The 27,286-nt window shown below is 52.3% G+C and overlaps 2 protein-coding genes across 7 annotated transcripts; both read left to right on the top strand.

The window, feature by feature from the left end:
• Positions 1-678: 678 nt before the first annotated feature.
• Positions 679-11,568, top strand: LOC122902339 (aspartyl aminopeptidase). Of its 4 annotated transcripts, none has more exons than XM_044241660.1 (15): positions 679-735; positions 1,365-1,458; positions 1,546-1,634; positions 1,760-1,873; positions 2,125-2,250; positions 2,439-2,569; positions 2,846-2,921; positions 3,039-3,146; positions 4,073-4,150; positions 5,062-5,145; positions 6,179-6,339; positions 6,732-6,771; positions 6,896-6,997; positions 10,959-11,126; positions 11,434-11,568. In XM_044241660.1, exons 1-15 carry the CDS (start codon positions 730-732, stop codon positions 11,482-11,484), a joined length of 1,428 nt encoding a protein of 475 aa, XP_044097595.1. In that variant the 5' UTR covers positions 679-729; the 3' UTR covers positions 11,485-11,568. The 4 variants fall into 4 exon arrangements, with proteins under 4 accessions (XP_044097595.1, XP_044097597.1, XP_044097598.1 ...); XM_044241662.1 differs by lacking the exon at positions 679-735 and adding an exon at positions 742-822; XM_044241663.1 differs by lacking the exon at positions 679-735 and adding an exon at positions 1,106-1,177.
• An 8,292-nt stretch (positions 11,569-19,860) lies between these two features.
• RESP18 (regulated endocrine specific protein 18) lies at positions 19,861-24,299 on the top strand. Of its 3 annotated transcripts, none has more exons than XR_006383669.1 (6): positions 19,861-20,293; positions 22,069-22,119; positions 22,281-22,385; positions 23,393-23,525; positions 23,765-23,802; positions 23,914-24,299. XR_006383669.1 is itself a non-coding variant. In XM_044240851.1 (5 exons), the coding sequence occupies exons 1-4, from the start codon at positions 21,033-21,035 to the stop codon at positions 23,491-23,493; spliced, it is 375 nt and encodes a 124-aa protein (XP_044096786.1). In that variant the 5' UTR covers positions 21,021-21,032; the 3' UTR covers positions 23,494-23,525; positions 23,914-24,299. The 3 variants fall into 3 exon arrangements, 1 of the variants encoding a protein (XP_044096786.1); XR_006383668.1 differs by lacking the exon at positions 19,861-20,293 and adding an exon at positions 21,021-21,150; XM_044240851.1 differs by lacking the exons at positions 19,861-20,293; positions 23,765-23,802 and adding an exon at positions 21,021-21,150.
• The last annotated feature ends 2,987 nt before the right edge of the window (positions 24,300-27,286 follow it).

The following is a 27,286-nucleotide window of genomic DNA, read 5'->3' as shown; positions in this document are numbered from 1 at the left end:
TTCTAGATGCATCCAAACGGCAAGTGATCTTGGGCAAGTCATTAACTTCTCTGTCCCTCAGGGACTCCCCGGGGCACCTAACGCATACCGAGGTGCGTATGAAAAAGGGCCAGAAAAGATATGAGAGTAGCTTGTTCCAGGTCCCTGGGGTCAAGTTAATTGAGCCCAAACCCCACCTCTGCCATTTACTGCCGTGGACAGGTGATTCATCTCTTTATTTGTTTTGTTCATGTATAAAATGGGGACAGTGAAAGGACAAAGTTGATAGAGCAGCTGGGAAGATAACCAGGTAACACGTGAAGCCTTATCATAAAGCTAAAGCTCACCGTGAGCGCTCCATGAACACTGGCCCTGTTGCTTTTATTATCACAAGGGTGCCTGTGGAGAGAGAGAGCACTCTGTACAGTACTCGTCGGACCAGGTGAGCTGGCGCGGGAGTTTTTCCTCCTACTCCCGACCCCGGGCAGGCGTGGGGGCGCGCGACTCGCGGCTGTCCTGGCACCTCCCGGGCAGCAGAGGGCCCCCGCCGCCAACGCGGACAGAGAGGGCGGGGCAGGCGGCGCGGCCTAGCGAGGGGCGGAGCAGACGGCGCGGCGGGGACGGGTGGGCGGAGCGATCTAGCGAGGGGCGGAGCAGACGGTGCGGCGGGGGCGGGGCGCGCGGCGGGTTTAGGGGGCGGGCCGAGCACGGGGGCAGGGCTAGTGGACGCGGGCCCACGCGTGGGGGGCCATGCAGGTAGGTGTCCATCGCCCGCCCAGCTCTAACTCCGACCCCAGACCCGGCTCGGAGCCCGCTCGGGCCTAAGCTCAACAGCGCGCCGAGGTGAGGGCTGTGCCTGACCCAAAGCGAAACCGAAAGTTCGGCCTCCGTGACCTGATCTTCCCGGGGGGTGGAAAAGGGTGGCCTGCTAAAGACTGGGGTCGTGGAGGCAGGTATTCCCCGGCCAGTAGGACTTTGGCTCCTTAGTGCAAGCCGGCTCTTGAGTTAGGGGCCCGCTTGGAAGCTTAGAGCTCGGAACCGACCGGGGTTTCTGGGCTGGGCGGGCACGTGGGGGTGGGGTTTAGGGGGCCGGGCTAAAACTCGGATTAGGAGGCGGGCCGTCTTGGAAGAGCTGGGCGGTGAGCGCTGCTGGGGTTCTGATACTTCTGTTGGAGGGCCAGAGCTTTCGGCGGAAGAGGTTTGGCCCGGCATCTGCGTGTAGTCGGCGGGGAGAGGGACGGAAGCAGAGGTCCGAGCCCTGGAGCGATCACTTCGCAGGGATGGGGTTTGTGGGGGGAAGGTGGTTCCCGGGGCCTGGATAATATAAATCAAGGGTCCCAAACCTGGTAGGAGTCTGAGCAGCCCCCCTACCCCGCCTCCACTAGGTGGCCATGACCGGTAGGGCCCGCAAAGAGGCGGTGCAGGCCGCGGCCCGGGAACTCCTCAAGTTCGTGAACCGGAGCCCCTCTCCTTTCCACGGTAAGTGACCAAGACAGGAGAGGAGGGTGGTGGCCGGTGTGCCTCCTAACCCGCTTCCATCGCTATGAAAGGGCTCTTTTAATACAGCCGTGGCCGAGTGCCGCAGCCGCCTCCTCCAGGCTGGCTTCCATGAACTCAAAGAGACGGAGAGCTGGGATATCAAGCCGGAGAGCAAGGTACGTGGGGTGGGGTAGGGTGGGATGGGGTGGGGGGAGAAAAGCAGGTCCCTAGGCCGGGGCTCAAAGTCCTTTGAGCCAGCTGGCTAGATAATCAGTCAATCTTAACCCACTCCACCCCCCAGTACTTTCTGACCAGGAACTCCTCAACGATCATTGCTTTTGCTGTTGGAGGCCAGTATGTTCCTGGCAATGGTTTCAGCCTCATTGGAGCCCACACGGACAGCCCTTGTCTCCGGGTGAGGAACTGAGGCTGCACTGGGGTAGGAGGGTCATCAGGGAAATATACAGCAAAAGGGAGTGGAGAGGTACGAACTGGGGGCTCTGTCCTCAGACCGGGGCAAACTGGTCGCCCCCTTCCTCCACATTTGGAGCCCTTCTCTCTCAGAGATACTCTTCCTTTGGTCCTTAGGCCTCCATCTGTCTGTCTCGTGTCCAAATCCTGCCATTTGGCCTTCTCTGACTTCTCATTCCCTATCTTCACACTTAGGTGAAACGGCGGTCCCGCCGCAGCCAGGTGGGTTTCCAGCAGGTTGGCGTGGAGACCTATGGTGGTGGGATTTGGAGCACCTGGTTTGACCGGGACCTGACCTTGGCTGGACGTGTCATTGTCAAGGTGGGAACTGGGTTTGGACCTGGGAGGTTCTCACCTTCAGCAGCCCGAAGATTGACAGTGACCTTCCTTTGGGGTACCTGTGGGGAGCCCCGCAGGGAAGGGAGAGTGGGGCAGTGGGGGTGAAGTGGGGGTATTAACCTGCTGGGATTGAAAGGCACCTGGGTTTGACCTGGCCTGGCGGGCCACAGTGCCCTACCTCAGGCCGGCTGGAACAGCGGCTGGTGCACGTGGAGCGGCCCATCCTTCGCATCCCACACCTGGCCATCCACCTGCAGCGCAACGTCAACGAGAACTTCGGGCCCAACATGGAGATGCACTTGTGAGCCTGGGGCCAGGGCTGTGGTGACCGGGAGGGATGGCTGTGGCACCAAGTGATGGCAGGTTTCCTGTGGGACCTGGGACCGCACTACCTCATGGTGGCCACAGCCAGGTTCTACTCTTGGGACCCGGCTGACGATACCAGCGGGCCCTCTTAGCTGTACCATTTGGGAAGCTGGGATTCGAGGTACAAGGACAGTTCCCATGGGGAGATCTGAGCTCAGGGGTGCCATGCCCTCCAGCTCACCCCACGCTTCCTTCATGTGTCTCCCCACAGAGTCCCCATTCTTGCCACGGCAGTCCAGGAGGAGCTGGAGAAGGGGACTCCGGAGGCTGGGCCTGTCAGTGCTGCCGTAAGAGTGTCCCCTGCTCCTAGGAAGGGGGGAGGAGGGGGAAAGGACTGATTCCCTGGAGAAGGGGAGGAGGGAGAGAGCAGACCTTCTTCCTCCCAGCATGCTTTTGCCCTGCAGGATGACCGGCACCACTCGGTCCTCATGTCCCTTCTCTGTGCCCATCTGGGACTGAGCCCCGAGGATATCTTGGAGATGGAGCTCTGCCTTGCTGACACCCAGCCCGCGGTAAGGGATGGCTGCAGTGACTCACGGGTGGCGATCGTGGGGATCCTGGCCTGCTCCGGTATATCCCACTTCAGCCAGTCCCCTAGTTACTCTCATCCCTCTTTTTCCCCAGTAGACACTATATCTCTCTGCCTCCAGGCCAGTGGTTCTCAAAAGGTCACTTTCGTCCTCCAGACGTGCCGCCTTGGATCCCTGTATGGGCCCTAGGGATCAGCCCCTCCACAGATTTTTTTTTTCCCCCACACCTTGTAGTTTCTGCTACCGGGGCTCACTGTGTTCTTTGAAGATTTTATTTGTTTATTTGACAGAGAGAAATCACAAGTAGACAGGCAGGCAGAGAGGGGGAAGCAGGCTCCCTGCTGAGCAGAGAGCCCAATGTGGGGCTTGATCCCAGGACCCTGGGATCATGACCTGAGCCGAAAGCAGAGGCTTTAACCCACTGAGCCACCCAGGCGCCCCTCGCTGTGTACTTTGAACCCACCCTGGCCCTGCCCCTCTGAGGGCAGAAGGCCTGGATGCAGCCCCCCTTTTTCTAGAGCCTGCCTTCAAGCCCCTCCCAGTTGTGAAATCTTCGGACATTCAGTCCTGTTTGAATGTGCGCTGTTTCTGGGCTGGTCCCCTGTTCTGTTTATTTCCTTAGCTTTTCTTATGTCCATTCAGCTCCCTTTTCCCGGTCCCATGGGAACTGGTGGGAAACATAGACGTCACCCTCCCATCTCTCAGCTCCTGCCCAGCTCCATTCCCCATTGTCCGCTGAGCCCTACCCAGCAGGGTCCCGGTCCCCTCAGCTGGGGGACGAGGGGCATGGCACAAGTTTGCACACAGAGCCAAGGAGGCTCACTCCAACCCAGGCCTCTGGGAGCAGGGAGAAGCACGTGAGTTGGGACGGAGGGTTGAAGGTTGGGCTGATTGTCCCATCTTTCTAGGTCCTAGGTGGTGCCTACGAGGAGTTCATCTTTGCCCCTCGGCTGGACAATCTGCACAGCTGCTTTTGTGCCCTGCAGGTGAGGGGGACGGGGGTGGGCACCCCAGACAGGGTACACGGCCAGGAGAACCAGTGGTCGGGGGACTGCCTCAAGGCCCAGCAGGTCCTAAGAGAGCCACTGGCCACCTCCTCCATCTGCTGGTGTTAGGTGGACCATGGGGAGGGGCCACGGCTGAGGTTGGGGAAGGTTGAGAGGCTGGCTGGGGCGTCACGGTGTCTCCTAACCATGAGAGGCATTAGGGCCTCCTAAGGCAGCATTGCCCCCTTCCCTCTGCTCACCCTGCCCTCCAAGCTTATGCCCACCCAGCCTTCTGTCTGTGCCTTGGGGTCTCTGTGGGGCCTGTCTCAATCCCTTCTGGTCACCTTAGAGTCCCTGCCTTCTTTCTACTCTAGGCAGTTCTATTTCTTCCTTTCCTCCTGCTCTCTCTCTTTTCATACCTCTCTCTCCTGCCCCCATCCTATTCTCAGAGACAGGCTTTGGGTCATAATGGAGACCAGGGCTGAGCCCGGGACCTGTGTCAGCTCCTGCAGCCAGCCAGCTGTGTCCCCCTGATGGAGTCCCTGTCGCCTCTGTGGACCTTGATCTTTTCACTGGAGCCGACCAGTTTATGTGCTCTTGTGTGGAGGTTTTGACTTCCCAGGCTTCTCCATTCTACTTCTGCATTTTATTCATCCTTCTGCCTTTCACATAGGCAGGGATGGGAGCACACCTCAAGGGGGGAATTTTCCCAGCCCAGCTGAAAGGGTCTCCCGTGTGCCAGGCAGAGCCCTAAGAGACGAAGGCCAGTCAGAGTCCCAGCCCGCTTCAGTACGGCTGCAGTGACTGCAGTGACGGAAAGGCAGGCGGGGAGCATGAACCTGCCAGGTGCTGCTGGGCGGGGTTATGGAAGGAGGAGGAGTGAGGAGGATGCTCTTGCTCCCTCCAAACAGGCTTTGATCGACTCCTGTTCAGCCCCTGCCTCTTTGGCCGCGGAGCCCCACGTGCGCATGATCGCACTCTATGACAACGAAGAGGTACGTGGAGGGCTCTTTGGAGGGTCCCTTGTGTGAAGCTTCCCGCAGCTGGCTCGTGCCAGGCACCCGCTGTAAGCCAGGGCTGTTCTAGAAGCCACAAAGATGGGAAGGCCCTGCCTGTGCTCCCTTAGCCCTTGGCTGCCCTGGCTCAGCACGAGTCTGCTTCTGGAGGTGTGACTGTACCTCCCACATTGCTGCGTGTGCCACACAGTGAGCTGCTTGAGGACAGGGACTCTGCCCTCCATCCTGCAAGCCCAGGGCTTAGGGCATGGTGGGGCCTGGCTCTGTGCGCTCCCATGAGATGCCCTCTCAGGTCCCAGATCCTGAGCAGACGAGTCCTTCTCTCCCCTGGGACTGCACAGGTCAGAGGGAGCAGTTCAGGACAAGTCTTTGCTGTCCGGAGCCCTCGGCTTCCATCTCGGGATCCAGGCTGGCTGGCTGTTCCAGCCCCCGCCATTGCCATCTTGTCTATACTGAGAGAGGAGGATGAGAGGAAAGGGCGGAGGGAGAGTACGTGCCCAGCCTTTTAAGGTGCAAGCCGAAGGTGGCGTTCCTCGCTACCTGTGTTCCACAGAACTCCATCGTCCTGGCCATGTTTAGCTGCACGGGAAAGCTAGGAGTGTCGTCTCTCACTGCGTAGTCCCGTGCTTAGCTCCAATTTGAGTGTTTTCTTGTGCAGGATAGCGTGGGTAGTTAGTAATCTCTGTTACATGCATGAAAGATGACCGATTGGCCAGCGCGGTGGGGCACATCTGAGCCCCAGATGTGAAGGTCAGGAAAGGAGGAGGGGAGGCAGGTGCAGGAAGCCCCCAGAAAGTTCTCTTTCTGCCCCAGGCGTGACATAGGATTTGTCCAGCCCCCACCCACCATCAGGTTTTCAGGGGCACAGCATTGGGGAGGTTGCTCGCAACACCCCGCATTCCTCATCCGCGGATCCTGGGCCAGTGGTGGTCCCAGGTGTGGGGCCCCTCTCCCTGGCTTCCAGCTCTGGCCGCTGAGCCCAGACCCCAGAGCCAGTCTCTGTTGTTGGCAGGTGGGCTCCGAGAGCGCCCAGGGGGCCCAGTCGTTGCTGACAGAGCTGGTGCTGCGCCGGATCTCAGCCTCATTCCAGCACCTGACGGCCTTCGAGGAAGCCATCCCCAAGTCCTACATGATCAGTGCAGACATGGCCCATGCCGTGCACCCCAACTACCTGTGAGTCTGCCCGGCCAGGCGTGCAGTCCTCACAGCTGCAGACCCCGCGGAACCTGCCTGCAGGCTCCACCCCAGCCCCAGGCCCCAGCCTCTCTCCCTTCCCCTTCCCCTTCCCCCTCATTCTGGTAGGAAGGTCAGTGGTGGCTTCCTTCGGACAGCACCAAGACCCAGGTGGGTCAAAGTCATGTAATGCCCAATCCGGGTGTGTTGAATAGACTCTACAGACTTCTTTCCATCTGCTGCTAGAAGCTGCCTGAGACACTGTGTTCGGCATGTGTCTCAGGTCCCACCGCACTGGGTGGGAAGGAATGTTGTCCAGGGATAGATAGAGGCGGCTGTTGGGGGGCCCACCACCTGTGTGCCATCCCCATCCTTGACTCGGTTTCCTACAGGGACAAGCATGAGGAGAACCACCGGCCCTTGTTCCATAAGGTGAGATGCTCCTGTTTCTCTTTAGGGACTTGAAGGCCTGCCTGGTTCTGGGCCCCGTCTCCTTCCCTGTGGGCCTGCCCGCCGTGTGTGCCTCACCCAGGCTTCCTGGTTTCCCCCTCCCCAGGGCCCTGTGATCAAGGTGAACAGCAAGCAGCGCTATGCCTCAAATGCAGTTTCAGAGGCCCTGATCCGAGAGGTGGCCAGTAAGGTCGGGGTGCCCCTGCAGGTGAGGCCGGGCCCTGCCTGTGAGGACAGGATGGGGGGAATGGGGTTGTGGGGGCATGAGCAGATGGGCCCCCATGGAAGATGAAGTGCCTGGGAGCCCACCTTTGGTGGATGGAGTTCCAGTAGAGAAGAATGGGTTTTGGAGCTGGGCAGAGCTGGGATCCGTGCTGGGTGTCCCGTGGGGCTAGGCGCTCCGTTTCGCCGAGTCCGTTTGCACACCTGTAAAATGGGGCTGATGATGATGCCTTTTCTGGCTTTGTGTGAGATCTGAAGGTACAGTGTGCTAATGGCACGTGGGTTTAGTCCTTTCTTCCCATCCAGCTCCCCCTGTCTCTCTCCCATACCCTGGGCTCCTCCATAAGTGAAGTTCAGGGCCGGGGAGACTGGAACTCCCACCTGCTCATTTTCATTCTTGCTGTGGCAATGGCTCGGGTCGTCAGAAATAGGTGGAGATAGAGCTATGAGGGACTGGGGTGCAGGGGGTCTGGCAACACATAGCAAGCAGAACCTGGTGGGTCGGGACTAGGGCCCCAGCCTCCTGTCTCCCAGCTCAGGGCGCTCTCTTGCCACACACCTCCCCCTCCCTGCCCCATGTAGACCTGACCTTTCCCTTCTTTGGGAAGCCTCTCTGAGGAAGTGACACTTGGAGCTGAGACTTGGCTACCCAGGAAGAGGCAGCTGTGGGCAATTCTGCAGGGAGAGCATCCCCGCAGAGGGAATGAGTGCAAAGGCCCCCAGGGGCACAGGAGCGCTCCCTCGGCCTCAGGGGACAGAGCAGCCTCGCCAGAGCAGCCTCGGGACAGAGTGAGAAGAGTAGAGGCAGGGCAAGGGGAGGGGTGCCCGGGAGAGAAGCCTGCTCAGCCTGGTCTGGCAGGGCCTCCTAGGCCATGGAGGAGGGTCTGTGTGTTCTAAGGCAGTGAGGAGGCATTGGGGGGAATTTCTTTAATCAAACTCACAGCAGAAGCGCAGGACATGTATACTTTAAAAATTCAGAAAACACAAATGCAAATAAGAAAACATGAACCCACAGAAATTAGCATATATGCTTCCAGGTTTTTTAAATACATATATATTTAATACCCATTTTATAAAAAGTTTAATCATTTTGAATATGTTGTTTGCTTCCTCTTCACTCTGTATTCTTTTTTTTTTTAAGTTTTTTTTTTTAATTTATTTATTTGACAGACAGAAATCACAAGTAGGCAAAGAGGCAGGCAGGGGGGGGGGAGGCAGGCTCCCCACTGAGCAGAGAGCCCGATGCGGGGCTCGATCCCAGGACCCTGAGATCATGACCCGAGCTGAAGGCAGAGGCTTTAACCCACTGAGCCACCCAGGCGCCCCTTCACTCTGTATTCTCTACCTTTTCATCTCAGCACACTTTTGGTTCAGTAAATTTGTACCTAATCCTGATGCACAGATCATTTTGGTTTTTTTTTTTGTTTTTTTGTTTTGTGTTTTTTTGAGTAAGGTTTGCGCCCAACATGGGGCTTGATCTCACAACCCCAAGATCAAGAGTTGCATGTTCTACCAACTGAGCCAGCCACGCACCCCCAGATCAATTTCAGTTTTCCCTAGTTATCTCCAAAATATTCCTGGGGCACCTGGGTGGCTCAGTCGTGAAGCATCTGCCTTTGGCTCAGGTCATGATCCCTGGGTCCTGAAATCGAGCCCCGCATGGGGCTCAGTGCTCAGCCTGCTTCTCCCTCTACTGTTTTCCCCTGCTTGTGTGCGCTCTCTCTCTCTGAAAAATAAATAAAATATTTAAAAATAATAATAATAAAAAAAGAAAATAACGTCAACTTGGGGTGCCTGCGTTATGCAGTCTGTGAAGCATTGACCTCTTGGTTTTGGCTCATCCCCTGATCTCAGGGTCATGAGATCGAGCCCCGTGTTGGGCTCCGCATTCATCGGGGAGTGTGCTTGGGCTTCTGTCTCCCTTTCCCTCTGTCCATCCTGCTCGTGCACTCACTCTGTCTCAAACAAACAGATAAATCTTAAAAAAACAAACAAACAAACAAAAAACATTGACTTGTTGAAGAAATGTAGGCTCATCATCCACATAATGTCTCACTTTCTAGCTTTGTCTGGTTGTTTCCTGGTAGTGTTATTTAGCTGGTGCCTCTAAGCCCTGTGTTTCCTCTAAATTGGAATTCATACCCAAAGGCTTGGTAGCTTCAGGTTAGACATCTTTGGGCAGAAGACATCATGACCCGTGTGTCCTTCATGCTGGATTATACACGTATTATCTGGGTGATCCACCCTTAGTGACAATAAGATTGAGCACGTGACTGGGGTGTCCTCCAATCCCGCCGTCATAGGAGGGCTTTCTCCCTTTGGCTGGGCGGTAACCTGTACCAATGATGAGTCTCCTATCCACCAGACACCTGATGGTTTTGACACCCATTGATAATCCTTGCCGAAATCAATAATTTCGTTCCCCCAGTTCATCCCTTCTACAAGTCTTCCCTTTTGCAGATAATAGCGGCTATTCTTCTGGGAGGCAGAACTTTGTGCCCATCCACTAGGGCTGTTTGGTTATTATGACATATGGTTTCTGCTGGAAAGACCCAATAGTTGCTCATTCTTTCCCTTAAATAACCAGTTTTCAAGGTGTGGTATGTTAATAGCCACTCCAAATGGGGACACATAGGGGTTTCTTTCTTTTCCTTTTCTGATAATAAATCAGATTTTTATTGGTTCAGGGTAGATCCAATGGCATGTACTAATTTTTTTTTAAAGTTAACTGATTTTTTTAAAAAAGATTTTATTTATTTATTTGATAGACAGAGATCACAAGTAGGCAGAGAGGCAGGCAGAGAGAGAGGAGGAAGCAGGCTCCCCACTGAGCAGAAGGCCTGATATAAGGCTCGATCCTGGGACTCTGAGATCATGACCTGAGCCAAAGACAGAGCCTTAACCCACTGAGCCACCCAGGCACCCCTAGTCATTTTTTTTCAAAGATTTTATTTATTTGAGGGAGAGTGCACATGTGCAGGGGGAGGGGGAGAGACAGAATCTCAAGGAGACTCCCCACTGAGCATGGAGCCCAGCACATGGCCCTGAGATCCCATGACCTTGAGATCATGACCCAAACTGAGACCAGGAATCAGATGCTTAACTGACTGAGCCACCCAGGCACCCCTGCAGTCACTTTATTTCACCCTCAGATATCATAACTTTGCCAGATGGGAGTCCTTTCAACATGTGTCCTTTGACAGGACTCTCGAAGTGTTCTTGCTTTCTATACCGCAGGAAATTGCAGGCTTATCTTGTTCATTTTTCTCCCCAGGTGTGGCAGCTTTGGAAGGGTGGGAATTTTAGAGACCGTGGTCTGGCACCATGGGACTGTTCGTTGTTATCACGGGAGACAGTGCTTTGGGGTCCTTTCTGTTGACATAGCTGGAAAAAAATACGTATTTTTTGAAAACCATGAGTTAATACTATAATTCTTATTCAAAAAAATAATAGTTACTACTTAATTATCTAGTTTTATAATTCTTTGTTCCCTTACACTGAAAAATCTTAACACTGAACGTCATATTATGATTTTTTTACTTATTTCTGTACCAGAATATAAAGAGAATGGTTTCAGCATGCCACAGCAATATTTCTGCAAACGCTGAAACTGCTGAATGATTGTTGTGTGTGTATGGGGGCAGGGAGAGAATGTATGTTAAGCAAGAGGCTGATAAAAACGGTACATTTATTATTATTATTATTTTTTAATTCCCCTCCCTGCTATGTGGAGAATGGATTCTTAATGGAAGGCAAGATGGTGGTAGCTGGAACTAGAATGGCGGTAGTTCAGACGGAGAGAATGGGACCAATCCAGAATATTCTGTGCTTTGGGCCTGCCATTTAATGTAGGCTTCCTGTTCCCATCTGCTCTCTGAGGCAGCCCTCACCAGTGGGCACCTTTCAGCCCCTCTTTGTGGTGAACGAGCCTCTCCTTCCCTCCCTAGGATCTCATGGTCCGGAATGACTCTCCCTGTGGAACCACCATCGGACCTATCTTGGCTTCTCGGCTGGGGCTGCGGGTTCTCGATTTAGGCAGCCCCCAGCTGGCCATGCACTCCATTCGGGAGACCGCCTGCACCTCAGGAGTACTCCAGACCCTCACCCTCTTCAAGGTGACTCCCGCCTCACTCATCCTCGGGACACCCGGGCACGTCGCTGTCTCTCGGGAGCCAGCTTGGGTGACGGGAGCTGGCTGTCTGGGGGCTACCATGTAGGAAAGGAAGGGTCCCCCTTCTCCAGGCACAGGGGCCCTGATCAGCCTCCAGCGGATAATGAGAGGACGGGGGTGGGGGGATGGGATTGTCAGGTGTGGGTGAACACTGTGCCTCTCCGGCTGGGCCGTGTTGGCGGGAGGTGTGCCGGAGGGCACCCCCAGCTGGCCTCCACTGATTCCAGATCCCATGTTGCTTTCCATTTTAGGGCTTCTTTGAGCTGTTCCCTTCTCTGAGCCGTAACCTCTTAGTGGATTGAGGCCTCTTGGAAAGACTTCTCTTGTGCTTGAGAAGTGATCAGCTGAGCTGAAGCTGGAGTATTAAAGTGGATTTCTCACTCAGACTCCTGTGGTGCTTATTTTGGAGACCAGGGGTGGGAGTTGAACCTGGCTTGACTTCTGGAACCAGAACAGAGGAGGCGGCAGGGGGCAGGTAGAGGAGGCCCTAGCTCCGGGCAGCGGATGGAGGCCTGATCTCAAATATCCTTTCCTCAAGGCCATGTCTGAAGTCAGAGACAGGTAGGTGTGTCCACAGTTGGAACGTCCTTCTTGGTGCTCTCTTCTGGGAAGTGGCCTCAGTGCTCTGCCATTACCAGAAGAGTCCAGGACCCCATCTCAGTGCCGTGAGGTCTCCACACTCAGCATGAGGCCCAGGCACTGTTCCCCTCCCTGCCCCTCTCAGTCTCATAAACTTTTATAAGCAGTCTCTGATTATTCAGTGTTTTTTCTCTGGTAAATAATTTCCCGTCATTTCTGTCTTTTCTCCTTTTCTTTTTTCCCCTCCTTCCTTCCTCTTTCTCTTCCTCTTCCTCCTCCTTCATGTCCTCCTCCTCCTCCTGATCCTCCTCTTGGGTTTGTTCATCCCCTTTTTTGCTTTAAAGTTTGCCTAATTAATGGCTTGCCCCCAGAGCACCCGCAGTCTTCCACGTTAGTGTAAGTGTGGGACACTGGCACAGGACACCCTGGGGTTACCAGCCTTTCCGAGGCAGGCTGCTTTGGAACCGAGCGCCCCCTCGTGTCGATGGGGGGCCTAGGATTTCCACATCTCAGAGACCAGGCGGTGGCCCTTGATCACCGAAGTCTAGTATTTTCTCAGTATGCCGTAAACATGTGATAGGAGTATTTTTATTTCCTTCCTTGTCCTTTGGTTGAACTCGGTGATTTTTGGAGGATGTCCAGAGAGATCTGGGCTCAGGCAGCCGCTGCCATCCCATGGGGACTGCCAGTGCTCTTTGTAATGGTAAAATGTGGACGGTGTTGATAGAAGACACTTAGTAACCCAGTGTCCCTCACTTTGATCAGTTCCGTAGACTTGGCCCAACTTCCACCTGCCAACAGTAGCACTTCTTTGCCCTGGGGGCGTGTTTGCTGCTAGACTAGTTTCCCTGTGAAGGCATTTGGAAATGCTAGGGAACTAATGCTCCCCACCCCAGAGACCAGCCAGGACTGCCAAGGCTCCAAGAAGACTTCAGCTCCCTCACATCCTGGGCGATCATTCTGACGTGGCTGACCCTGGCTTCCTGACCCCAGCAGAATTAAGCCTGATAACACACCCCTTTACCGGCCTCCCTCCCTGTGTCTCACATCCCCACAACCCCACGGGTGTTTCCCTCCACCTCCCAAACGAACTCCTTGCACTTGGATCCTCTTCTCAGGTCCGCTGCTGGGGGAGCTTAAACTAAGCTAGTGTTCCTTTGAGAGCTGGAATAAGACAGGGACGCCTGGTTTTCTATTTCCAGTCAACATTGTACTGTTGGTCTCTAGCTTGGTGAAACAGTGATACAGAGGATAAAAGGAACACTGAAAGGGGAGGAGTAAACGTCCTTTTGATATGATTTATTACATAGAAAACCCAAAGGCTATATTACTCGAATTAATAAGAGTTTACCAAAGATAGGTGGCTGAAAAATCAATATACCAAAATTAATTCTATTTATTTAGACCAGCAATGGATAGTTAGAAAACGAAAAATTTAAAAGGACAACTTCTACAAAGCAATAGTACCTACGAATAAGTACTAAAAGATTTCCATAGAAGAGGTCCAATAATTTGGAAGATAGGTATTATTTGTGGATATGAAAATCAATATTGTGAAAATACTGGTTATCCTTCAAATTCATACATAGACTCAGTGCAATCCTAATAATGTAATGGGTTTGCTTCTCTCTACTTATAAATAATGGAAGTTGACGTGTGGACTCTACAATATATATAGAAATAGCTACAACACTTTGAAGACAATCACCTTATCAATTATCAAAGCTTATTACAAAACTGATTAAGACTATATTAATTGGTTCAAGGGTTGATTGACCAGTAGAACCAACAGAGACAAGTGAGTATCTGACACTTGAATTACGATGTAAGTGGCAATTCAGATGATCTTTTCAATAAACTGTGCTATGAAAATTGGATATCCACATGGAAAAATTAAGTTGGAACCCTCCCTCCCACAATATGCAAAATTGATTGCAAATGGATTTTAGATCTAAATTAGATGGCAAATAAAGCTTTTAGAAAATATTAAAGGAGAGTACCAGGGAACCTGGGTCGCTCGGTGGGTTAAAGCCTCTGCCTTCAGTTCAGGTCATGATTCCAGGGTCCTAGGATTGAGCCCGGCATCAGACTCTTTGCTCAGCGGGGAATCTGCTCCCCCCCCCACCCCCGCCTGCCTCTCTGCCTACTTGTGGTCTCTGTCTGTCAAATAAATAAATAATCTTAAAAAGGAGAGTGTTTTTATGATCTCGGTTGGGGAAGATTTAAATAGGATACAAAGAACACCAGCATAGAGGAAAATATTGACATATTTGACCTCATCGAAATTAAGACATCATTAAGAGGATTAAGGACGCTTATTTGCAACACATGCAATTGACATAGAGCTCCTATTCAGAGTACATAAGACCTACAGACAGTAAGAAAAGTCAGATATCTAAAAGAATGGGCAAAATATTTAAGTGGGCACTCCATAATAAAAAGCCATTAAATATATGAAAACATGCTCTTCTTCCACAGTCATCAGAGAAATGTTGGGTTGAATCATGAAATTGTTTGACCATTTTGACTTACAAAATGGCAATTTCATGTGGTTTAATCTAATATAAATTAAAACCACGGGTCACCATTACACACCCCATCGTGATATACGCGGTTTTAAAATTTTAAAATCTAATAATACCAAGTGTTGGTAAGGATGTGGAGCAACAAGAAGTCTCAGACAATGTCAGTGCGAATGTAAAGTGACAACAGTTTAGGACGTCAGTTCAGCGTTAGCCTTGTTGACGCAGCTACTCTACTCCCCCAGACCTCCTCCGTAGAACTGAGATAAGGAAACTGAAGGACTCTAAAAATCTACATTTTGCTCCCTTTCCTGCTTCTCTTCCTGCTAAGACCATACACCCACTTACACATGCTGTGTAATGCAAACAGCATATGCCCTCCTTGGAGGGGACAAAGAGTTAATGCTTTTTTTTTTTTTTTAAGATTTTTAAAATTTATTTTTAAGATTTTATTTATTTATTTGACAGAGAGAGAGAACACAAGTAGGCAGAAAGGCAGGCAGAGAGAGAGGGGGAAGCAGGCTCCCTGCCAAGCAGAGAGCCCTATGCGGGGCTCAATCCCAGGACTCTGGGATCATGACCAGAGCGGAAGGCAGAGGCTTCAATCCACTGAGCCACCCAGGAACCCCTAAATTTATTTTTGAGAGAGAGAGATCACAAGTAGGCAGAGAGGCAGGCAAAGAGAGAGGGGAAAGCAGGCCCCTGCTGAGCAGAGAGCCCGATGTGGGGCTCAATCCCAGAACCCTGAGATCATGACCTGAGCTGAAGGCAGAAGCTTAACCCACTTAGCCACCCAGGCACCCCGAGTTAATGCTTTCTTTAGACTAGCTAACATCTAAGCAAGGACCAGATGAGAATGACCCGGGGAAGCCCTCCTATGCATATTCCAGACAACCCACACTAGCCATCTCAATGCCAAGCCCCCCAGCTCCAAGTAATAATACCTGGGCCCTTGTCTTTGTTCCAGCCGGTTCCTGGATGCTTGAGAGGACATGTACACTGGACCACAGTCCTCAATAAATACTCCTTTTTCCTTTCTGAGTCTCCTAGACACTCTGAACCTTCACTCTCTCTCTGCCCTCAGTAAACTCTGCTTTCATCTCCTGCTGGCTTACATTTGATTTTTACCCTGCACGCAGCCAGGAATCCCCTTGGCTGGTCCTGTGGGACCTCTTCTGGGTCCCTGGCCCCAGCCTGCTGGCATCAGAAGCATTTGCATGTGCACCACAAATATTCACAGCAACTGTTCCTAAGATTCCCAAACTGGTAACAACCCCAGGGTCCATACACAATACAGTAGATACTGGGAGAGATGCCAGTTTTGTGGGGGCTGAAACATACGATTTGGGGGACCCTCTTTAAGTAGAAGAATACAAAATTACAGATAAGAATTTAGTATGAAAGCAAATATCTCATAAGAATGAGGACAAACAGGGGTGCCTGGGTGGCTCAGTCTGTTGGGCATCTGCCTTTGGCTCAGGCCAGGATCTCAGAGTCCTGGGATCAAGCTCCACATCGGGCACCCTGCTCAGTGGAGAGTCTGCTTCTGCCTCTCCCTCTGTCTGCCACTCCCCCTGCTTGTACTCTCTCTCTGTCTCTCTCTGTGTCAAATAAATAAATAAATAAATAAATAAATAATGTATTTAATTAAAAAAAAAACAATGAGGACAAACAAACAAACAAAAAAAGAATGAGGACAAACATAAAAGCCACATGACCATCTCAATAGATGCAGAAAAAGCATCGACCAAATCCAACATCCTTTCATTAAAAAAAAAGTCACACCCAGAAATAGGAGAGAACTTCCTAACCTGATAAAGGGTATCCGTGAGAAACCCACAGATAAACATCATACTCAGTGATGAAGGACTGAAAGCTGTCCCCTTAAGGATCAGACACAAGGCAAGGAAGTCTGCTCTCACCAGTTTTAGTCAACATTAGACTGGAGCTTCTATCCAGGGCAGTCAGGCAAGAAAAAGCATAGCTAGAATGAGAAAATATAACAAGTTACTTTTGCAAATCATATAAAAATATTTGATCATGTGAACACACGGCTAGGGCTCCTCCCAGAGCCTTGGAAGGGATCTGGGAAGAGGAAGACCCCAAAGGCTGGAGGTTCTTCAGCTTCTGGATCCTAGTGTAAAGTTATCACACAATGGAAGACTATAAAGCAATGAAAATAAATACAATAGTGTTTCATTTGATGATATGGGTAAATCTTTAAAGTATAACGTTCAGAGAGGGCACCTGGGTGGCTCAGTTGTTAAACATCTGACTGCAGCTCAGGTCATGATCTCACGGTCCTGGGATCAAGCCCCACCTCGGGGTCCCCATTCAGTGGGGAGTCGGCTTCTCCCTCTTCCTCTGCCCCTCCCCCGCTCAAGCATGGGCATGCTCTCTCAAATACATAAAATAAATAAAATACAATGTTGGGACGCCTGGCTGTCTCAGCCAGTAGAGCATGTGACTCTTGATCTCAGGGAGTTTGAGCCCCACAGTGGGTGTAGAGATTACTTTAAAAAAATCAAATAAAGGGTGCCTGGGTAGATCAGTCAGTGAAGCATCTGCCTTCTGCTCAGGTCATGATCTCATGGTCTTGAGATCAAGTCCCATGTTGGGGTCCCTGCCGGGTAGAGAGTCTGCTTGTCCCTCACCCTCTGCCCCTCCCCCCACTCATGCTCACACAGACTCTCAAATAAAATCTTTTATTATTATTATTATTATTTATTTATTTGACAGAGAGAGAGATCACAAATAGGCAGAGAGGCAGGCAGAGAGAGAGAGGAGGAAGCAGGCTCCCTCCCGAGCAGGGAGCCGGATGCGGGACTCGATCCCAGGACCCTGAGATCATGACCTGAGCCGAAGGCAGCGGCTTAACCCACTGAGCCACCCAGGCGCCCCTCAAATAAAATCTTTTAAAAAATACAATATGTTGAACAAAAGCAGTCAGCACAAAATAATACATATTGTAATTTAGTGAGTTAAATAGTGTCTCCCCAGACCCCAAGAAGCGTCAAATTTGGAGATTGGCACCTGCAGATGTAATTGGTTAACATTCTGGAGAGGAAATCCTTCTGGATTAGGGTGGTCTCTAAACCCAATGATCAGTGTCTTTATAAGAGAAAGGAGAGAGAGGTGTGGACACAGCGGAGATGCCATCACAAGCCAATGAATGCCAGGAGTCCCTAGAAGCTGACCAAGGCAAACAAGGATACTGCACAGAGCCTTTGGAGGGAGCATTGCTCTGCCAACACCTTGATTTTGGACTTCTGGCCTCCAGAACCATAAAAGAATACATTTTTGCTGTAACGACCAAAATGGAGTCTCTCATGTCATGCAGGAGCTTGTGTCAAGCAATGACACGAGCAGATAAGGTACTGCTGCTTGGCAGTATTGCGGGGACCAGCATCAGACACTCCAGAGCTGATAATGAGCAGAACCAGAGCAGGTCTGTGGGTCCCCGAAACGGATTAAATCTCTTTAAAAAGGGGAGGATTTGGGCAGCAAACTGTCACAATCTTCAGACATGACCCCTCTTTGACCACTTAAAAAAGGCAACTTCCCCGATTGATCTCTGAACAGAACCTAGAACCTTCCCTGCTTGAACGTCAGAGGCAGTCAGCGCTGAGAGCTGATCTTGACCCGACCCAGGCCTTATCTCAACCGCGAGCCCACACCCTGACTTTGCGTTTGGTTCACTCCCTTCCTACACCCTTCTGTTACCTTGCTCGTGGCGTGGTTTGTCTTCGGCCCTGCTCTGTATGTTAAGAAGCTGAGTCTAATCACATGGTGAGATGTCACTGAGCTCGGAGTCCTGAACCTGCTTTATAACTACGAATTAACTTTGCTTTATGACTGAATGAAGCTGACATTGTGGGAAGGTACCACTCGTGTGTGCTCCTTTGTAGCGTGCTCCTGACATGTGTTGAAGTCACCATGCTTGTAATTTGTTGCAGGAGCCCTAGGAAGCTAGTCCACCATATAATTACATTTTTAAACACCACTCTTTAGAAACGTGTGCTTAAGTTACACAATGCATGTCATTGCTGCACAATGACAAAGATAAGGGAGGGAGTTATGTCCCTAAAGTCAGAAGAGTGATTAACAACAGGGAGAAGGAGCGAAGATGGAACCTAGCAAGGACAAGGCAGTGTTTCCGTGGGACCTGGCAGCGTTCTGTCGCCTGGAGAGTAGGACGTGGCTGTTCACAGCCTAATAATCTGTTGAGCTGCACCCTTGCGTCTTCTTCACTTTAGTTTACATGGTATTGCTTTTCACAACCACCAGGTAAAATTTCTCATTAAGGGGGGAGGGGAAGGGAGCACCTGAGTGGCTCAGTCAGTCGAGTGTCCAACTCTTGATCTCAGCTCAAGCCTTGATCTTAGGGTTGTAAGTTCAAGCCCTGTGTTGGGCTCCACGCTGGGCATGGAGCCTACTTAAAAGGAGGAGTGTCGGAATCGTAAGGTCCTCCCATCACAAAAGTTGGCATCAGACACATTCTAAATTGAAAGAGGAGAGGAGTTCTTCCAAGATTATTGGGTTATTAGATATAAAGAAATGTCCCCTTCTTGCTCAATATACCTGAGAAGCTCAGGACGGGCCCTGGGCAGAGTAGATGAGCGGGTCCGTGGGGCTCTCCTGGAAATCCCCTTTCCCTGGCCCATCTCCCCTTGCTTCCCCCAGGGGGCGCTGCTCTCCACTGAACTCAGCTTCCCGGGACTGGAGGCCACCCACTCCCCCTCCCTGGCTACCGTAGCGCACAGCCTCTTTTCCAGATTTCCATCAGGATGATCACATCCTGAGGGAAGACCCTGTTCCCCGAAAAAGGGTTTTGCAGACTTCAACCCAATGATATTGTCTCCTTCCCTGGATAACCACGAGGAGGCCCAGTACTAGAGGCCCATGCCTTGCTCTCTACCCCTCTCCCACCACCACTCCTTGAATACCCTCACAGACAAGAGGCTACCAGGGAGCCTCTGAGGCCGAGTCAGGCTTTGGTCCGGCTTTGGTGAGGCTGCCTCAGGGTTCCCCCCCTCCCCAACCGGATGGGCAGCCTCTGTGCTCTGGGCCTGGCTGGGGGCTCTCCCCTCTCCCGGATGAGCTGTGAAGCAGGACTCCTCAGTTCTGGTCCTGATGCTCCTCCAGACCAGGCCTGCCCTTCTGGGTCTCAAGGTCTCCCTCCCACCTGTAGGGCTTGGGCTGTGGTGGGAGAATCCCAGGGAGGCCGAAGCTGAGGTGGAGCAGAATTCCATGCCCACCGTGTTTGTGGAGCATGCGCTGTTCTTACATCCAGCGTCGGATTCCATTCTCACGAGGCTCCCTCACGCGGAGCCCATCTAACGGATGAGAACACTGAGGCAGAGAAGTTTCATACCTGTCTCTGGACCCCCAGTCCCTTTTGTTTGTTCAACAAATATGTACTGAGAGTCTACTCTGAGATGGGTCTGGAGCTAGACCCTGACATGTCCCCCCACCGCCCCCGCCCTCTTGCAACTACACTCCAAGGAAGAGGCAGAAAGGAACAAGTCACTATAAATTGTGGTGTGCGTTGCGGAGGAGAAGAGGGACGGAAGTGAGGCGGTAATGCTGAGTAGGGAGAAGAAACACATCTCTGACAGGATGCTGTTTATGCTGAAACAGAGGGACAACCGTGAGGGTGGGGAGAGGAGGAAAGAAGAGCTCAGGCGTTCATGAATGGAGAGGAAATTGGTGTGGCTGGAACACGGAGAGAGGGAGAAGGAAAAGCCTGGAGAGGGAGGGGAGGCTAGGTCATGCTGCGTCTTCTTGGCATGGTGGGGGGGGCGGGTCAACAACTAGTCTGAGGAAAGCCATGGAAGAGGGGTAAGCAACGGAGAAACATGCTTCAATTTCTATTTTAGTTAGCTCCTCCAGGTGCTTATAAAAGAGATTATTGGGAGGCAAGAGTGGAACAACATGGATTCTAGGCTCCTGGCTCACAGCCCAATTTATCAGTTACTCCAAGCAACCAGATGAGAAGCAATCTCAGCAGGTAAGAGATGATGGCAGTGGTAGGGGTCTGGAAAAGACATGGACTGACAGGAGAACATTTTTGCAGGGAGAAAGCTTATCAAGGCCTGGGGTGGCAGGGCGTGGGGTGGGGGGCAATGACAGAAAGGCAGGGTCAGAAGACAGTCATGGCCAGTGTTAAAGGAGTGCTTACTATGTGCCAGTCCGGTCCTACTTCTAAATGTTTCCCCAGGGTATTAAACTAATTAATCCTCCTAGAAACACTGTGGACTACATATTAGAATCATCCTCATCTTAGAGGTGACCAGGGGCCCAGAGAAGTTAAAGGGGCTGCCTGCAGGTGCTCGGGCTTGACCCCAGGCAATCTTACCCAGCACACGGTCTTAAGGAGTCCCCAAATAGGGCATCCTACTTCTCAAGAACGGTGCCCAGGTGCTGTTTACCGATTTTCAATCCCACTTGAGACCCACCTCCCCTGTCCCCCACCAATCTTTAATCCTTGGAGAGAAGGAGATGGGGCGATGCTCCTGTCGTGTGTGATGGGGGTGTCTGGAGGGGGTTCTAGAGCGAGGGCAATTATATTCGGAGCAACCTATCTTAAAAGCAGGACTCTGACGCCAAGACCCCAAGAGCTGGAGCTGGGGGCCATGTTACAAGCCGCGCGGTTGACCGAGCTGCCGCAGGGGGGCGCTCGCAGCGGTCGTCTGGGCTGGCCTTGGCCGCGGAGGTTCGCGCGCTGGAGCAGACGCTCGGGAGCAGCCATGCAGCAGCCGGCGCGGCGGGCGCGGGGGGCCCGGGGACCTGTGGGGATGCGTCTGATTCTTTGCTTCCTGCTGTTGAGCAGCTGCCCGGGGGGCTGGCACGCCGTTAGTCCCCACGGTCAGGAGGAAAGCTGGGGGGTGGGCCGGGAAACGGGGGCTGCAGGAGCGGTGGGTGTGCGAAGCTCCGGGTACAGTGCGTGGTGGGGAGAGTCCGAGGGCGTCTTGCAGGCGGGGGTGGGGAGGTTTGGAGGGGAGTTGAAAATCGAAAGGTGGAGGTAGGACGAAAAAGAAGCGGGCCCCAAGGGAGGCTGGGGGTTCAGTAGGAGGAATGGAGAGGACCCCCCAGTGGTCCAGGGGATACAGATCCGGGCCACAAGGCCACGGGAGAAACAGCACGCGCTGAGGACCAGGGCGGAGGTGGCCGGAGCTGAGCGGTAGGCAGAAGGAGCCAGGCCTTTCTGGCATCCAGTCCTGATGACCTCGGGGAGATGACTGCACCCAGCCAGGCCCCTGGGCTTACTTACCCTCCAGCCTGGGGACGCAGGTACCCGGCGGCTATGGGAGGACGCCTAGCCTTCCCCGCGCTAGTGTCCCTCCCTCCTCCTCCACCTGTTCTCCGCCGGTCCTTGACCTTGGAGACCAGTGTGAAGGACTCCATGCGGGCCGGCGCTCCGCGGAGAGCTGGGTGCGCGCGAAGGAGCGGCAGACCCCGTGCAGATGCCGGAACCCTGGGCCTTTTGGATTCTCCCCAACCCCACCCTGTCTACCTGGACTGAGGAGGGTCTGTGTGGTGGAAAGGTTATTCCCCACATCGCGCAGCTGGGTATCCTGTGGCTTCCAGGGGGGAGAACCTGGGCTGCCTGCCCTAACAGTCTGAACCCAGGTTCCAGGTTTATTATTCCAAGGATTCCAGAACTTTTTTCAGCTCCCCACCTGGGAAGCAGCCGAAATTCTTCCCCCATCCCTAGCCTGTTCGCTTGTCTGTCCGTTCAGTTTTTGTAGCCCTCTGAGGCTCTGCTCACCTGTCCATCTACAGGCTGGCTCTTGGCCCGAAGACTCTGCTCTTACCTGGAAGTCTGTGCCGGGGGTGAGTGAGACCCAGAGCAAGGGGCGGAGATGAAGGGAGAGCAGATCACCCGGGAAGTGGGAAGGATCTGAGAGTGATGGAAAGGGGACCGCTTTTCTGCAACCCGCACCTCCTGAAGGCTTTTGGCCAACGTCCCTGCTAACGCCATTCTGTGTCCTTAGGGGGACAGGGCCAAGTGGGAATGCAGCTGGTCAGGTCCCGGCAAGAAGTCACCAGCCTGGCCTTCCCATACTTCCGAAGCGTCCTCCAGCGGCTTGTGCCTCAAGGTGAGCACAGAAGAGCTGAAAGAGAGAGACTGGGCTGTCAGGTGCAAAGGTGGGGGAGGGGTCCCCAACTTGACATGAAAAGCACCTTCCACAAATTTCTCTACCTGAAACTTTCTCATCACACTCACCGTTGGAGCTTCACCGGGCCAGACCCAGAGCGAGACAGGGGTGGGGGTCTCCTAGCCTTTGTGGGAAAGCTGTTCTCACTTGCCTTCTTTAGAGGAGTGCAGTAGAGGCGATTCGAAGTCCCTGGAAGAGGTCAGCATCCAATTCCTTGGGACTAGCCCCGTACCCCACCCCACCGTGCTATCCAAGTGCTCAGAGCCACGAATCATGGGGGCTCCAGTCAGACCCCCTCTCCTCCCCCACACCATATTCCAGATTGTGAACTGGGAAGAGTAGGCAGCTCAGAGTATATGGCAAATAGAGGTACGACAGAGGCGGAGTGGAGAGTGGGAGGGGATTTTTTGGGGAAAAGCGTCATACCCTTCTTGGAAACAGGGTTTCATGGTTGCAAGGTTCAGAAGGGAGAGCTGCTTGGAGTTCACATGACTGCTACTAACGATCATGGTGTCTAATGCGCAAGTAATGCCTTAGAGTTTTGAAACCACTGTTCATCCTCAGCTTCATTCAGGCCTCGTAGCAGCACCGTTGTTAAACTCACATTTGACCACTTACTGCACACCAAGCACCGTGCTAAGAAACTTACATGGATTATCTCCTGTAATTCTCTCAACAATGGTTCATTGTTTCACGGATGAGAAAACTGAAGCTCGGCCAATTTAATTAAGTTTCCCAGGGCCACAGAACTAGGAAGAGCAGGGATTCCAATGCCAAGGTGGGCAGAAGGCAAACTCCTGTACCCTAGCCCATCTCTGGATTTTTCCGGTGCCCTGTGGTCCTTATACTTGGGTGAAAGCAGAAATTCTAATCACACTCTGGTTTCTGGGGTGGGCCAGTCCAGCTGTTCCAAGTGTTACCTCATGCTCCTCCCTTTCTTCCTGCAGGACTGTTCTGGAAGGATGACATCCCTCAAAATGTGAAGACCCAGAAGATGGAGTACATGCCCCGGCTCCATGCCTCAGAGACCTGCCTGAGAGAGGGGTAGACAGCCTTTTCCACCAAAACCACCACGCCAAGGTGTGTGAGACCTGCGGTCTGTCCACACTGCGTGTGACCGATAGACAGAAGGACTGGGAAGGGAAGGAGTGTCAGGGCCATAAGTAGGAGGCGTCAGAAGTCCAGTGAACAGAATGGAGAGAGCGCCTGTCTGCTTTCCGCCTGACGCAATCCCATGATACTGGTGGGGTCTGCGAAGGGAGGGGATTGGGTCACATGGCCACTGCTTGGTATTCCCTGACTTAGTCTTTGTCTTCTAGGGGCAAGTGCAAAGAGAAATTCTGACTTGTTCCCTAAGGTGAGGGGCCCTCAGGAATTTATAAATTCTTCATTTGGATCCCATCTCTTTTCCTCTGGGCCTTTTCACCATTTCCTCTTCGCCTTTGACTCCTGCCTTCCTTCCCCTCAGAGCCCAGTGATCAAGGTGAACAAGGAACAATGCTTGGACTAGGAAACGGTTTCAGAGTTCCAGAACCAAGAGATGAGCACTGCAGGTGAGGGCCTGGCCTTGTCTAGGAAGGCCGAGTCTACCAAGGGCCTGTTTATAGAGGGAGGCAGGGTAAAGGAGGGAATAGACGTTGGTTGATAAGGGATGACAAGACTTCACTGAGGCTGATGGAGAACCTTCTGGAAGAGAGGGCCTGGAGGATGGAAAAGAACAGAGCTTTCTGTACAGAGCCAGCCTAATCCTGGTTCTGGAGCTTCCCAGCTATGACCTTGGACACCTTCCCTAGGCTCTTCATGTCCCTTCTCCACATCTGTAAAATGGGAATGGTAATAAAGGCCACCCCTTGGTGTTGCTGTGTGGATTAAAGACAATATACAAAAAACGCCAGTGGTTGCTGGATTGAGGGGGAATCCTCCCTTTCCCCACCAGAGGGCATCCCCACTTTCTCACAGAACTTTCCAGATTTCCCCCAACTGCGGGGTGCAGGGACTGGGGGGGGGGGGCTCCAGTGGCTTCTTAAGTAAGACCCAGCACAGGCACAGAGCTTAAAGGGCCCACAGAAATCTACTTTGGAGGTTTTACAACTTAAAAAATAATATGGGCTCTCTGTCATTCTAAGAAAATTTTGAGTATGACATGACCCTAAGCTTTACCTTGCTCATCCATCCATCCAACCATCCATCCCTATGTATCTATGTAAATTTCTCTTTCCCTATACACACACATACATACATGTATACAGAGATACCTCTATATATAAATCTAAAGCTACGATCCTTAAATGCGACAGGAGTACTCAGAACCCCTCACGTCCAGCCTCCCCTTTGTTCTTCTCTGTGGTGGGAAAGAAGTCACCTGGGGAAAAAGCTCTCAGGCATCCCTTTGGATACTTGAGCTCTTGGGAGCCCAGGAAGAAAACTACTCACCTCTTGGTTATCATCCATCTTTCCAGCTGAGAACCTGAGTGGGCAGGCCTGGAGCAGGGCCAGACCTGGTCTCCTGACACCACCTCCCCCCCCCCCCCCCCCCCCGCCACCCCAGCCCCACCCTTTGTCTCCAGGGCCCCCTGGTAGAGGGTGGGCTGCTTCGCACATCCGCATATCTGACTTCTCCACACTAATGAAAGCCTGAGGAGGTGACATTTGGACTTTGACCTAAGGGACACAAGGAAACAGCCCCAGGAAGATCTGGAGGAAGAATCCCTAAGTCAGAGAAGGTGACCAGTACAATTGCCTCTGGGCGAGATTGCAGGCTTCTTTGAAGAACAGACAGCAAGACAATCAAGAGCAATGTGATAAATATTTTATAAAGATACAGTCATGTTGGGGCGCCTGGCTCAGTCGTTAAGCCTCTGCCTTCGGTCCCGTCATAATTCCAGAGTCCTGGGATGGAGCCCCGCATTGGGCTCCCCGCTTGGCAGGAAGTCTGCTTCTCCCTCTCCCACTCCCCCTGCGTGTGTTCCCTCTTGGTGTTTCTCTCTCTCTCTCTGTCAAATAAATAAATAAAATCTTTTTTTTAAAAGATTTTATTTATTTATTTGACAGAGAGAGATCACAAGTAGGCAGAGAGGCAGGCAGAGAGAGGGGTGTGGGAAGCAGGCTCCCTGCTGAGCAGAGACCCTGATGCGGGGTTTGATCCCAGGACCCTGAGATCATGACCTGAGCTGAAGGCAGAGGCTTAACCCACTGAGCCACCCAGGCACCGCTAAATAAATAAAATCCTAAAGAAAAAAAAAAAAGATACAGGGATGTTGCTGGAAGATGGATTATGAAACAGATAAGAGTAGAACCAAGTCAAACTGTTTGGGGCTACCGAGTTGTCCAGGCAGGACCCTGGACTAAGGTCGAGGCAGCGTGGCTGGAAAGCTCTGAGCTGGACTCCACCCTCTGCCGCTAAGAGGCGCTCCAGCCTTTTACCCCTTTCAAAGAAACTGGTCCTCCTCTGTGTCACCATGGCAGCCAGGCCTCCTTAGCTTGGATTGGTTGCTGGGCCACATCGTTGGTCCTGTGACTGACCCCACAATGGGGACCGGTTGCCATGGTTTTACCAAGTGTGCAAACAAGGAGCTGCCATTCTCCAGGCCCCGGGTACCAAAGAGCTCTGTGTTTCATGGAAAATCCCTGGAAGGAGATAAGATTAAAGATGGGGACCGGGAAAGGCCTGTGGTCTGAGAGCACCAGAGTCCCTTGTCTCAGACCTTATTCACATCAAGACTGCCATGGAGACCTGCTCTGAATTTGGTGGGGAGGGGTGGGGAAAGGAGTTGCAATCCCTGCCTCGGAGCATTCATTGAACATTCCTTGTTTCTTCCCATTTTAGACTGGCTTTGAGCCATTCCCTAGTCTGAGTCATGAGTCACGAGTCACAACCTCACAGCTGATTGAGGCCTAAGGGGAGGCTTCCCATCCCCCACACCGTCTTGGTGCTTTCAAGAAGGACAGTTTCAGCGGCACCTGGGTGGCTCAGATGGTTGGGCGTCTGCCTTTAACTTGGATCACGGTCTCCAGGTCCTGGGATTGAGCTCCATGTCAAGCTCCCAACTCAGTGGGGAGTCTGCTTCGCCCTCTCCCTCTGCCTCTCCCCTCACTTGTGCTGTATTTCTGTGTCTCTCTCAGATGAATAAATAAAATCTTTTTTTCAAATTTATTTAACAGATAGATCACAAGTAGGCAGAGAGGCAGGCAGAGATAGGGGGAAGCAGGCTCCCTGCTGAGCAGAGAGCCAGATGTAGGGCTCGATCCCAGGACCCTGGGATGATGACCTGAGCCGAAGGCAGAGGCTTCAACCCACTGAGCCACTCAGGTGCCCCATAAAATCTTTTTTTTTTTTTTTTAAGGACAACTTCGGTCTGACCCAAATTTGGATCATTAAAGCCTATTTTCAAGCAAACTCTACAGACTTGTCTGGAGCCAAGACGAGTAGGGTTTGGAACAGACTTGAGCCTCCGAGGTGAGAGAGGTGGGATCAGAACAGGGGGAAGGTTGGGATGTGGGATACAGAGAGCAGAGCCCTGGTTGCTCCCAATGCCTGTGTTCTGATCACTCCTCCCCTCACAGATCATTTCTAAGGCAGATGAAAGGCAAGATGGAATCACAGCTGGACGGGCAGCCATCCCCACCCGCAGTGTCTTCTTGGTCTCTCTTCCATTTACATCCTTCCAGACATAGGGTTTGGCAGGCCTGGAACCTTGCTTTGCCTTTGAGGTCCATGGTACCCTCTGAGCATTAGGATCCCCTACAGAGCAGTCATGCCAATCTCAAGCCCAAGAACCCACACAGAGAATTCTGTGACTACAAGATTTGCACATTTAACTTTCTGATACCTGTGGTCACTT

This window comes from Neovison vison, chromosome 3 (genome assembly GCF_020171115.1).
Source record: "Neovison vison isolate M4711 chromosome 3, ASM_NN_V1, whole genome shotgun sequence".
Taxonomy (NCBI): domain Eukaryota; kingdom Metazoa; phylum Chordata; class Mammalia; order Carnivora; family Mustelidae; genus Neogale; species Neogale vison.
This window is presented reverse-complemented; position numbering and strand designations above follow the sequence as displayed.

Excerpts from the sequence above, each read along its gene's own strand:
- LOC122902339 (XM_044241660.1), top strand. Across the intron at positions 6,340-6,731 it reads GCCGTGCACCCCAACTACCT|GGACAAGCATGAGGAGAACC; the intron begins GTGAGTCTGCCC and ends GGTTTCCTACAG. Across the intron at positions 11,127-11,433 it reads AGACCCTCACCCTCTTCAAG|GGCTTCTTTGAGCTGTTCCC; the intron begins GTGACTCCCGCC and ends TTTCCATTTTAG.
- RESP18 (XM_044240851.1), top strand. The coding sequence starts at position 21,033 with ATGCAGCAGCCGGCGCGGCGGGCGCGGGGGGCCCGGGGACCTGTGGGG. Across the intron at positions 21,151-22,068 it reads GCACGCCGTTAGTCCCCACG|GCTGGCTCTTGGCCCGAAGA; the intron begins GTCAGGAGGAAA and ends GTCCATCTACAG. Across the intron at positions 22,386-23,392 it reads CCAGCGGCTTGTGCCTCAAG|GACTGTTCTGGAAGGATGAC; the intron begins GTGAGCACAGAA and ends TTCTTCCTGCAG.